Genomic DNA, 13,453 nt, shown 5'->3' with positions numbered 1-13,453 from the left:
TCTTTCTAGATGCTGCTCAGTATTTGCCCAGTTACAAACACCAGGCTTTAAGAAAAGCTACAAGTGGCCTTGTGGCTGCACACAGAACCCTGCCCATGGGTTTGCCTACAGTGAGTTAAGCCAAAACCAGAGGTTGTTCCACTGATTGACCCATTTTCATAGAAACTGCACTCCAAAACAAAGTAGAAGAACACTTATACAAACTAAACAAAGGATAAAATAAATCCAGTAATACACAAGATATATCCAGCACAGGTAAAATGTGACTACTGATGTGAAACATCAGAACTTTTCACATCAATCAATACATGATGCCTGGTTGAAGATTCTGTGTTTCAACTGCCATCTGTTACAACACTAACATAATCCAAGAGTATCTGCAAATTATACAAGTCTACATTATAACTAGTCAGCTAATTTAAAATACAGTTTCCTTCTAAAGAGCCTCTAAATTTCATTTATGACTATCTTCATGAGATATCATTAACATGTGACCAGGAGTCTCAAATAGCACAGAAGCACAGCCAACACGTTAAAATTAAAAAGGTAGCTGAGTGGCAGGTGCCAGCTGGCACCTCCCAGATACCTTGGCAGAGCAGCATGCCTTGCCATGGCAGCTTGCACAGGAGCCACATGTTGCTTCAGAGAGCTGCAAGTCACAGGGAAGAACCCTGTATGTTGCCTCCAATGGCATGCAAGAAAATTCTACCAGAGGGGGGCTGTTGGATAAACAAACTATTTTGTCCTTCTTGAGGTGCCTGCATAGATGATTTTTTTCTTCTGTGTAGCTTAGACTTCACACATCAATAAAATAACTACAGTCATTCTTGGACAAACTCCCTGCAACGGCTTCTGCCACAACTGGCTGAAAACAATGCTGCATCTACAGAGTCCAATTATTGAGAGCTGTAGGAATTAATCCAAGCATTCCTTTAAGCACTGGACTACAAAAATATATTTACCATTACCTTTGAGAAAGAATCAAGCACCACTCAGACTCAACGCAGGACAACTTGCATAATAAAGCACCCCAATGGAGCTGGCTACACGTGAGCTGGCTGTCCAAGTTCTCTGCAATCAGTGGGGTAATTTAGAAAGTTAAGCAGCCCTCCCTAATGAAAACATAAGGATCTGGCCAGTAGAATAACTCTCCAGACTCCACAGGCTGTTCTGTCTAGACCTTTACTGATTGCTCTACAAGTTGAAGCCCTCTCCTTTGCCAGTTCTTTCCCCATAGAAGACTCACACTTTCACATTTGGCAGTGCTGGCTGCAAAGCTCTGTGCTACCCAATGTTTCAGCAAACACACAAGCAGAGCAAAGCAAAAATCCTAATGAAACCAAAACACAGTACCCCTTCCATGGAAAGACCTGTCATCACTGAATGACTGGCACCTATGCAATTCAGGAAGGCTATATCTCATCCAGTACATGACACACTTTTCTTACACACCAAAAAGCCTTCAGACTGTGACATTTGCTTCAGGAGTCCTATAGCAACCCAGATGAAAACAGGAAAAAGACAGAGGTGAAAAGCAGGGGAGGAAGAGAAGCTATGTATAGCTACATACCTACTTGTTTGCAATTTCAGCACAAGCCAGAAGTAACTTAGGGCAGGAACACAACCACAGTATCTCCAACACTTACAGTCCTTATTTGAAGATAAGTCTATCAACAGGCTAGCTAAATGAATCAGCAAGAAAAATGCTTTACATTTAAGATAATTTTAGGGTTTTTTTATTTATTAAACAGAGCAGGCAGCTAAAAACAAAAGTAACTACAAAGATGAATAACACTAACAGCAAGGTGTAACAGCAATCTGAAGTGATGCAAGTCAGTTTAGAAGTTGAAATTATAAAACTGGGCAAATAAACATGTGGCTGCAGCTCACTAGGTGGCATTTTAGCAAAATATGCCACCTAGCACTGTTTTACCTTTTAAGATCTCTCCTTGAAAGATGACAATTGTTAGAAGCACCTCCTCCTCCTTTTTCCTTCTACATTGACACCAGTCTCATTCTCCTTCCCTCACTATGTTTGTGTAAACATTGATCATCCCTTCCTGACCACCTGTTTGTGAGGCACAGAGGAAAAAATAGTTCTGGTAGCAATGGCATTGGGAGGCTGAGATTAAAACAGATGCTTTAGTGCCATTATGATCCTTCTATTGGGAAATAAAGAAGAATCATAACTTTGGATTCTCTTGAGGATCTGTGCACCAAATTCTGTCATTCAGATACTACAATTTGGTCCCGATGACTCAAAAATCAAGCTAGCTTTCTTCTGTGGATGTCAAAGACCTAAAACCTGAAATGGCAACAGCTCAATGCACATTAACATTTAGCTTCAGAGGTAACAGCGGTGCTGACAAGGTGACCAGTTTGTGCATCTCTGTGGCTGATGCAATTGTAACAGATCAGTAATTCAGTGGACTACCCAGAAGTATATATTTGTTTTCTTTTAAGATTTGTTATATTTTATCTTTTGTCCATGTAAGGTACAGGAAGACTGCAAAATATTTAAAGACGATTTGCTAGAGTAATACATGTTCAGCTAAAAATAGAATACAACCTGCTGCTGTTTTGTCACAAAGCTTGATGTGAAAACTGAATTTCTACCAAACAATATCCATTACAGTAAATACATATGCATACAACAGGGCCCAAGATAATGCCTGGTGCAATTATCACACATAAAAGGAAAAACAAATAACAAACAATCACCTACTGGAAAGGTGATCTCGCAATATATTGCTACCACAGATTCAGCTGGAAGACTTGAACACAGTATATTAACATGCATCTTCCTTCTTTCTTAAAATGACAGCAATAAAAAAAATAAAACCAACAATTCTCCAAGCAAATGTAAAGACTTCCAAGTCCGTTAAGATAAAAATGGAGAAAACAGAATATTCATAAAATATTCCCCACTAGACAGCCAATAGTGAGAAATGACCCAAAACAGAAGCAAAAATTGTTATGAAACTTTCTAAAAGAATCAACCCTACTTTAATGTATTTATTTCTCTCTAATCCTATTTTTGCTGAAGGGCAGTTTAGAAGCCATAGCCTGAAAAAGAAACGCACTGAGCAGCAGTAAGTGTAGGATTAACATTATTTTGAAAGCTTACTGATGCATTTTGTCACTTTTTTGGAAAACATTTATATAGACAATTTTACAGCTCTCGAGGTAGCATAAACAACACACAATATGCCATTTTCTTTGCTTAATGCTAGAAGAAGCAACAAAACAACAGTTTAGTCATACAGACTACATTTATGACTGTAGGTACAGAAGCCAACTGCTTGTACCAGTTTTGTGCAGTTCTACGCCAGCCTTCCCACCAAGTCACCCAATCATTATTCCTCGCAAGATTTTTTTTTTTTTTTTAAGGGTCAGAGATTTCAGTGCATGAAACTAAATAGGTTCATTAAACTGCCACATTATCATCAAAAGACCATATGTCAATTTATAAAAATTAGGGTTACTCTGATGGGATTAAAAAACATATCTTAAGCTTGCACATTTTACTTAAGCTTCTAGAAAACTTCCTAGTGATTTAATTTTCTACATCACTGCCTGCACCCAGCAGTGTCAAAAATTGTAAATTGAGAGTTTTAATTTCTTTCATGTCCAGAATACAGTGTTGGGTTTTCCATTTGAAAGGTTTGGAGAACTTAAACTATATAAATATTTTAGAAGTTGAAAAGGAAGGTGTAAGAATAAATAGAAATTTCATGTTTGCTTTTATATGCCAAACAAAGGCTTTTCTTTATACTACGTATCTCTAGTTTTATCACACACATATGAAACCCCTCAACACTAATAAGCAAGAAACCACAGCCAGTATTTTAGCAAATGAATTGGACAGGAACCCAAAGCTTGTTGTATAAATTCTACTTTTGGACTTGAAGAAAATATTTTACAGCAACATTACATTGACCTTCAGAGTAGGTTGTAAGTGGCGTGTGCCAAGGCTTGGAGTAATGCGTCCAAACTATGCACTGTAGTTCAGGTTTCCTATTTCCATCTCACTGGCAGTTCTCTAGCTAGAATCTCTAGTGAAAGCACCAGTACTGTGACTTCTCTTTCAGAAAGAAAGAACAACATATTTATATTTTGTACACGGCATATATAATGAACAGCATTTATATGATGTCATTAAGCAATTCAAATAACTGAATCCACTGTAGTACCTTCTAATGATAGAACAAACTATGACAACAAGTGGGCCTTCACTCTCACGTATATAATCCACTGGAATTATTCTGATATTCTAAAGTAAATTGAAATAGTATTTGATGTAGTAATGTCTTTCAGCAGAAATGGGAAACTCAAGGATCACAGTTTATTTCAGATGTCCTACTCCAATCAGTGTTTTATCCACAATTACAGCACTGACAGAATATAAACAGTTAAAATGATTGCTTAAAAAAAATACACTATATGGCATCCTGTTTTAACACAAAGCTTTACCATGAGGGAGTGATTTTAGGGACCTATCTAATGCCATTTTTACACTATTTTACTCTATTACTCTACTTACTCTTATACTTACTTTGCTTAGTCAAAACTAGAGTAGCTTTGCATGCTTAGAGTTCCCTAGGCAGGGCTCTACTGGGCAGTGAAGCAGAGGACAGATAAAGCGATCACCAGTTCTGCTCGTGGCACCAAAAAGGCATCGGCAAGTTTGTTGCTGCACAACTTCTAGACCTTCCCCTCCCCCCAAGGGAGGCCAATCTCGTTCCACGGGATTACAGACCTATGGCTGGTAACACAAGAGACGGGCTCCACATCCCAACAGTGCCTTCCTGTGCGCGTGGGAACTGGCAGTGATCATTTTTTAATTGGTCCCATCTCTGCAAAGGGGCTGTTATCCTAACTTAGGAAAAAGTCATTCCTTCCCAGTTCCCATGGAAATTAGAGGCAGGATATAAAGCAGAGATGTTGTTATAACAAATTAAATTTCTAGGGGTAAAATGGATAATATAAGATCATGACAGAATGTTTCCTCGTAGCATTTTCCTTTCTGCACATATTTGCTGGAGGTTAAAGTACTCTTATCCTGCTGCAGTAACTGTGTTCATGAAAGAACACAAAATCTGTAGCAAAAAAAAATATGAAAAGACCCTAATATGACTCCTGCTACAATATGTATTAAAAAGAAAGTAGTTATATTACCAGTGCTGCATTAGCATGGATGCAAGTAATCAGTATATCTCCTTCCTTCCATGTAATTTATATAGTTTATTATAGTTTATAATTTATATCTATATCAGATTATTACTCACTGAATATTATAGATCTGTGTTTATTGAAAAATCTTCATATTCCCTTACTAAAGCACACTGGTGCAAGTCACATTTTTCTCAAGCTTTCTCCTATTTCAAAATATGATTTTGAGGTGATTGAGATTTTATGACTGAGATTTTAATAAGTTATTTATTCATAATTCAGACCAACTAAGCCTAAGAGACTATTAATAAACACATTTTGCTGACTTCCTCTTTAGACAGCTGTTATTTAGGCTAACTCAAAATCAGGAAGGGTTCTGAGGAACCTCAAAGAAAGCTAGCCAAGGTAGATGAATGGGAAGAAACCAAGCAGGCTACAGGGAAAAATCAGGCAAAATAAAGTTGAAAAATAAGGAACAATGCATATTGGAAAGCTTCAAAGTCATATTTAGACTCCACAGAATGCAGATATTGCCAGAGACTTACAAAAGGCAGCATAATAAAAAGCAGCAAATAAAGCTTTAGAATATGCCTGTAAAGCAATAGAAAAGATATTGCCAACATAACACATCATATCATGCTATTAAAGAGTACAGTCTCATTTGGAATACAACACACAGCACCTTTTTTCTCCATCTTCCAGGGCTGAGAATCTTACATTACTGAAATCCTGCACCATTAAGGATTAGACATGATAACTGAGAATGAACATGGATAAGAGTCCCACGTGGAACTGGACTGGTAAAAGTTAAAAGATTTACCCAAAAATGAGGCATAAGACAATACATCATGAAATATATATATAAATAAAAAAATAAAGGTAGTAGCACACAAAAGATGGGCACTTCTGTTTACTTTTTCTGGAACAAGAGTTTCCAGACGTTCAAGGAAAGCTAATAAAAGGAAAGCTTTTCTCTTCCCTTCTCTCACTTACAGAATTTTGAAGTTCTTAAATGGAAAGCCAGGCCTGAATACAAATTAACAAAAAAGCAAATATATGAACCTGCAGGCATTTATATATATATGAATTTCATTTTTTAAGTTCTGAACTTTTATTAAACATTAGACTTTTTTCTAGCTAATTCTTGTCTCCCTATCTACCATATGTGAGGTTCTTGTACCCTCTTAATATTAAAAGAGCCTCATTCAGAGCATTTCTAAGAGTGGGGAAAAAGAATTTAAAAAAAAGATACAGCTATATAGACTTTAATTTTAATCCAGTATGATTATTGTTACAATTCAAGAGAAAGTGAGAGATCATTTTCTTCAGTAACTTCAAAATCAAATCTTGTTTGGGTCTTTATCCCATTTTTCTATCTGCTAAACAGTCTAGACACATGATACTGGTTCTTACTTCAGTTAGAAATGAGGGCCCAATATACATATTTTACATACACCCTTTAGAAATTGCCATTTAAGGATGAGACTGGAAAAAGGTCACCTTTCACTCTGTTTTAAGTATACTCAAACAATGCATTTCCCCAGGAATATAAAATAAAGTTTTACTTCTGGTTCAATAAATCTCACCCTTCCCACCCCTCCACCCCACAAAAAAACAAAAATGTTTAAGAGCATTTTCACTGTCTGGGTAAGTGTAACTAGATTAGCAGCAAGGACATAAGCCAAATTTAGCTTTTTAGTGTTGCAGTGGTAATAATATCTTTTAACATAACTTTGCTTTTATCCAGAGGGTTACACTAACAGCTAATAATTTTATACTGTACAACATTATGCAGCATTTTGGATTTGGTCATCTTTTCATCTCACAAGGTACAACCAAACCTTTGTATTCATGTAGTTTTCACTGAAGGAAATTTTAGGATATAAAATTTTGTTCTGAAAGGCAGCAAGAAAACACCACACAGCTTGACGTATGTACATTCAAGATGCAAAACTAACAGGAAACAATTGAATTTTTAGAATTTTATAAAAAAAAATTCATCCCTTTCAAAGGAAAGCACAAGAGAGAACCAATTCTGAGTGCACCTATTTCTTCACAATAAATACCTTTCAACTAAAAATATTGACCGGCTTTTCATCTGGAAAGCTAAATTTCATTTGTCCTTCCTCTCACGGCTCTGAGGCCAAGGAGTTATACATAGATCACCTTCCCCTTGAATTACTCTCCCTTTCATAAAATTTCAGAGAATCACCCAGAATGGTTGAGATTGGAAGGCAACTTTATCAGTCACCTAGTCCAAGCCCCCTGCTCAAACAGGTCACCTGGAGCACACTGCCCAGGATCACATTCAAACAGCTTGTGAGTATCTCCAAGGAAGGAGGCCCACATCACTGGGCAACCTCTCCCAGTGCAGTCACCTCCCGGTAAAGAAGTTTGTCCTTATGTTCAGAAGGACCTTCCTGTGCTTCAATTTGTGCCTGTTGCCTTTTTTCCCCCATCGCTGGTCATCACTGAGAAGAGTCTGGCCCCATCCCCTTGGCACCCTCCCTTTGGATACTTATACACATTGATAAAGTTCCTGCTCAGTCTTCTCCAGGCTAGAGTCACACAACTCTCAGCCTTTCCTCACAGGAGAGGGGCTCCAGTCCACCACCTCCGTAGCCCTGCGCAGGACTCTGCAGTAGCTCCGTCTTTCTCGCACAGTGGAGCCCAGGCCTGGGCCCCAGGGCCGGGCAGAGGGCAGGATCGCTTCCCTCAACCTGCTGCAAGCGCATGCCGTGCTCCACCTCATGCAGCCCAGGACACCACTGCTGGCATCTTAGCCACGAGGCCACATTGCTGGTTCAGGGGGAGTCGACTGAACTGACTCATCAGCTTCAAGTTGATGCTCTTATTACACAGTGTTTTGTACTCCGGGGGTAAAAACAAAATCCAGTGGTCTTTAGAGCTTCACATCAAAAACTGGGGCTTAAAGGAGATAGAAAAGTGTAGAGATTCCAGACTTCAGACACACTAAGAATAGAATCTAACTTTAAATTATCTAGCAGCTAAGTCTCTAACAGTCCAAGTCTAAGCTCATCTTCCCACATAGTCAAAGAGAAAGTGCTTTTTTCTTTTTTTAGAAAACAATTTACCTAAACCAAGCATTTTAACTTAAAAATGAAACCTTTACAGATTTCTCTCAATTAATAATAAAGGGAGCCTCAGGAAACCAGCTTCAACAGCTGCCTTTCAGACACATTAGGGAGGATGAATCTCTCCCTAATTAAGCAACTTGCTGCAAGTTAATCTGCACCAAGAAGAGAAGGCCCACACAATGCAAATTACAACATGAAGACCACAACTGGTAGGAACAAGGCTACTCAGCCTGCAAGCTAGCTGGTTTTCAGGAGTGCAAGAGAAATGCTCCAGGGCTGGAGGCAGAAAGGGGGAGGTGTGTTTGTTTACAAAAATAGCACAGATATTAACTATCAGCAGTCAGGAAACTGCTCCCTTAAATTTGCTTATTTGACCCAGTCATAAACTTCAGCTATCCCTGTATTCTTACATACATATTTTTACTCATACAGCTAGTCAAAAGAGAACAAAATTAAGACTGCAGCTGAATAAACTGCAACTAACTACAATTTTATACCAACTTAACTTAATCAAAAACTCCACTTATTGCTGGGGTTCCAACGGTCACACAAACATGGGAGGGAAGCACACAGAAACGTCAATATCCATCAACTGCATCAACAAAACTTCATCTTTAGCTGCACTTCGATCTTAGAGCCCACGCTGTTAAACAGTAGCACACTTTCTTGACCTACACACATGTGACGGTTGTTGTGCTCGGGTATCTTCTGCGTTCCAACAGCAGATTTATCTCCTCAGAGAGGGACTAACAATTCCTTTACAGGCCACATGAGAAAGGCAAATGATGTACTGTACACAGCTTGCCAGATGTTTTGTTTCACTGGACATCCCATGGAATGATAAGTGAAAAGAGGGGTCACGTAGAAGAAGCTCTTGAACAACTACAAAACATTTAATAATCTCTGAAGCAAACTGCAGGAAAATACCAAAAGTTTCAAATACAGGATAAACTTCTCAACTTCATAAAACCATCCTGTTAATTTAAATGGTCAGGGCTGACCAATAAAATTATGTTATCATATACTGTAGTGGTAAATTATGTTATCATATGTAGTAGTGGTTCACTGGATTTCAGCATCACTGTCCTCATCACCTGCAGATCTCTGTAGATATCTTCTGATTACCAGGCACTCGAGGTCTCCTCCCTGTCCTATCAAACCCATAATAATCCAGTTTCAATAGTCTCAACAGCATTGACATTATTAAGCATTGAGCCAGGTCAATAAAATAGCAATCATTCACATACCAAGATACATGACAAGGTTGCAGCTTGAGGAGTCAAACCAAGGCAGAGGTTACAAAAGCACAGGGAGAACCCGTTCCGGGTAGCTGAACGGTGCTGTCTTCTGCCTACATTTGCTATCACAAACCAGCAGTGAGGACTCTGGTGAGCACTAGGAACAGGACAGAGTCAGAGAAGGGTGTTTGCACAAGCACCCGTGAACCTATGGAAAGCGGTGCAGCTGTGTCATGGCATCAAGAACTGCAGCGAAGAAGCAGCCACGCTCGTGCAGCTCGCACAGGACACTGCTATCTCTGCTGCCGGGGGGCTCTCGGTCCGCGTCGACCTCTCGCACACAGGTGTGCGTGCATACACGCATGCACAAACACACACGTACTGGCAGCATCTACCAAAACAAGCGCAGCGCAGAGCTAAACGGGGCAAGTCTCTCTAACCTAGATAACGTGAGGCTGGTTCAGCGCTCCCTGCCCCTCTGCTGCAAACAGTAGTAAGGTGAGAAATTAAGTGCCCTTCTTGCCAATCCTTTCCCCTCGAGTACTCTGACTGTAATTGCTTTTGCATATTAGAGGTCTAGTACAGGTCTATGCTGTAATCAAGAACCAGGTGTCACCTATGTTTTGTTACCACTGTGTCTACTCAACTTGTTTCTCAAATAATATGAGCTTAAAACAGTAAATAGATTAATTGCCTGAGACTTCAGACACATCTTTTAAGTTTTATATTTTAAAGTGTTGGGTGTTTTTTTTCTCTTCTGTAAACATGCATGAATTAGCTTTTGGCCAAAGAAAAAATTAATAGTTAAGCAAGGAAACTATAGAAATGCTTTATTTGCTTATACAGTGCATTGTACACAGCAAGAGTTTTTGACTAATATGATTACCAAAATAGCGTATATTAGTTATGCTCAACATTTTTAATCAAAAATACAAATTCTAATTAGATGCTCCTTGAATACATTTTTGAATCCTCTAACCCACACAAGTTCTTCCATTAAAACCCCCCAATCTGCAACAGTATTTGCAACTACTCGTTATTTACCCAGTGCTGATGCTGCAGTCTAGAGGCAGCCTAGCTGCCTTGCTCACACTTTCGCTTGTCCTGCAGATGAGGAATTTTGTCTCGACTGCATCTTTGTCCCCTCCTGTCTCCTTCCACTTCCCTCAGAGACAGACATACATACATACATGTATCTAATTGAAAAAGCAGCATGTGGTATATAACATGCTTAATTCTTCTTTGCAAAGACAATAAATGGCAAGAAAAAACTGCTGACGTGTCCCAAAAGAGCAGGAAAAAAGGGAAACATACGCGTCTAGGGAAACATATGCGTCTGGCAATGGTCAGAATTTTGTGGTATTTGGATAACTGCAGGACTCCAGACACCTAGTGTCCCAGGAAAGGCTGTCTGGTACATACATGCCCCTCAAACAGATCACCAATTCAGATTTTAACAAAACAATTTTGTTTCAGAAGAGTTAGAATATTAAGCTTGACATCCTAAAGAACATCAATGTAGCAAGAAACTTTTCACTATAAATTCTGATTTCAATTTCATTAAAACTGACTCTAAGATCAATTTCCAGGGCCAGGGCCAAACACAAAATCTAACCGGATTAAGTACTATAATCAGTACCATAGAACGATCAAGCTAGGGATTTCCTTAACACAAAATCACACTGTCTTGATGCCATTAGTCATCTTTTTTATTGCATAGAACAAGCCAGCTGGCTTATTGGTATTGAGTAAAAACTTAAGTGCAATTTGCCATTTCTGATCGCAACTCTCCTTTACAGCAAGCTGAATATTGCCATCAAAATTACTTCAGTTAACTTTTGGTTCAGCAACAAAAACTGCTTGCCTGCCATTTTTGACTTTTTTTAATATAGGAGAGGTTTTTTTAAAAAAAAATAAAAGGAACTATGCAGGAGGTGCTGCCCACAGGCCCCAGAGCTCAGGATTCTCCCTGCTTTTCTAGTGGGGACGCACAAACAACCCGGCTACCATCTGGCTGAGCGCAGCCTCCAACCCTGTCACAGCGCGATTACTCTCCTGGAAGGTGAAAGATAACGACTTCCAAATGATTACTTTGACTATGGCACGAGTGGCAAAACAAGTCATGTTTTCCTAGTAGAACCAGCCAGTTTTGGAAGATTGTTACTAGAGACCCTAATACTCAGAAAAAAGCAAGCACACTTCTTTACCATGAAAGCATAGAATAGCAACCACATATGTGTTTTTAGCATTTCTGTGCAGTCAATGGTTCCCAGATGAATATGTAAATTTTTACAACACTTCATCTGAAAAACTCTCATCCTTCTCATGTACAGGACAAGGAGCATAGGCATCTAACTATATTTACTCATTTCCCTTAAGTGAAGCAGATACTGCAACATGTAATTTGTAGACACACACGATTCTTATTATTCTTAGCTCAAAAAATTACTCTTATTCTTACTCTTGCCTAGATTTCCTATTAGAGACAAAAACATTTCCATTAAGTTTAACTTTGGAAAGAAAAATAGGCTTATTTTTCCCTAATCCCTAAATTTGGGCTCAATTTGTCCTAATTTCCAAGAAGACATAATTACTCTCTGTATAGTGAAAGCTTCCCAAAATCTTGCACCTTGTAGGGCTACATAGCCACAACATTTGCTTAGTAGGTACCAGAAATATTATAATCATCTTCTGATTTTTTTTTTAATTTCATTATTAAAAAGTCAACTTCACTGCTATTCAGTGTAATAAGCTGCTATCATTATTCATCATTAATGGAGACTCAGAAACTATCTATCTTCAACTTACAAAGTCAAAAGCCCATGAGGCTTTTCAGAGGGAACATACATTAAAAAAAAAAAAAAAAAGAGAATACACCTATCTCTGAAATAATGTATATTTACGTGTCTAGAATTCTTTATACCACTAATGGCAGGGTGGAGATTTGCTTGTGATAATCCTGCTACGCCTTTAGCTTTTGCTAAGCACCACTAACTTTGCCGGTGCATTCCGGCAGACCAGTCCCATCAGCAAACCCGCACACCAGGACGCTGGCGCGTGGCTTTGGGCAGCTGTCAAGGCCGCTCCTGACACATCCCCGGTCCCGCGCCGCGCGCTCCTCGCGTCCCTCGCCACGGGGCAGGGGCACGGCCGGGACCCGGCGCGGGGGGCCGGGCGGCTGCCCGCGGCGCACGGCGATGCCGAGCGCCCAGCGCACCCGCGGAGCCCCTCGGCCAGCGCCACGTGCGCGCGGCGCGACTCCCTCCTCCCCTGCCCGCCCCCGGGCTTCGCGCCGGCATCGGGACGGGGACGGGGACGGGCACAAGGCGCGGCGGGGCCGCCCCGCGCCGCGCTCACCTGTTTTGAACGCGAGCTGCTTGTCCTCGGCGCTGCCGAAGAGCTGCAGCATGGAGACGAAGAGCACCCCGCACGAGTTCTGGATGCCGAACACGGAGCCGTTGCACCACATGGCGGCCAGCATCACCACCCAGCCCCAGCCGCCGTCGGGGGGCTCGGCGGCCGCCGCCGCCGGGCCGCCCTTGGCCGGGCACCGCTCCTCGCCGTTCTCCCGCCGCCGCTCCGCCGGGCAGGGCAGGGGGGCGGCGGCCGCGGGGCCCCCCGCGCCCTGCGGCGCCGGCTGCTCGCTCACCGGCGCCATCCCGAGCGGCCGCGGAGCCTCCCCCTCTCGCCGCCTTCCTCCTCCTCCTCCCGCGCCGGGTTACGCGGGGGCCGCGGGCATCGCCGCGCTCCGCCGCGCCGAGGGGCGCCCCGCGGCCGCCGCTCCCATTTAAAAGGGGGGCGCCCGCGGGGGCGTTAGCGGCTCGCGCGCTCCCCGCGCGCCCATTGGCTGAGCGGAGGGAGGCGGGGGGGGAGGGCGGCGCAGCCTCCTCGGCGGAGGGGGGTGGAGAGGAGGCGGCGCGCGAGGCCGGCGGGTAACGGCCGGGA

The 13,453-nt window shown here is 41.5% G+C and overlaps 1 protein-coding gene across 1 annotated transcript in view; it reads right to left on the bottom strand.

The window, feature by feature from the left end:
- The window catches only part of SLC16A10 (solute carrier family 16 member 10), a 67,365-nt gene extending 54,184 nt beyond the window's left edge, over nucleotides 1-13,181 (bottom strand). The window contains exon 1 of the mRNA XM_088522466.1: nucleotides 12,866-13,181. Within this exon, the coding sequence (XP_088378592.1) occupies nucleotides 12,866-13,166 (301 nt within the window). The 5' untranslated portion in view covers nucleotides 13,167-13,181. The remainder of the gene's footprint in view (nucleotides 1-12,865) is intronic.
- Nucleotides 13,182-13,453: the final 272 nt, after the last annotated feature.

Source organism: Tinamus guttatus, unplaced genomic scaffold (genome assembly GCF_059628265.1).
Source record: "Tinamus guttatus ecotype Peru unplaced genomic scaffold, ASM5962826v1 Tinamus_guttatus_pri_ptg000010l, whole genome shotgun sequence".
Taxonomy (NCBI): domain Eukaryota; kingdom Metazoa; phylum Chordata; class Aves; order Tinamiformes; family Tinamidae; genus Tinamus; species Tinamus guttatus.
The sequence above is the reverse complement of the archived record's forward strand: the minus strand, read 5'-3'. Positions and strand labels throughout refer to the sequence as shown.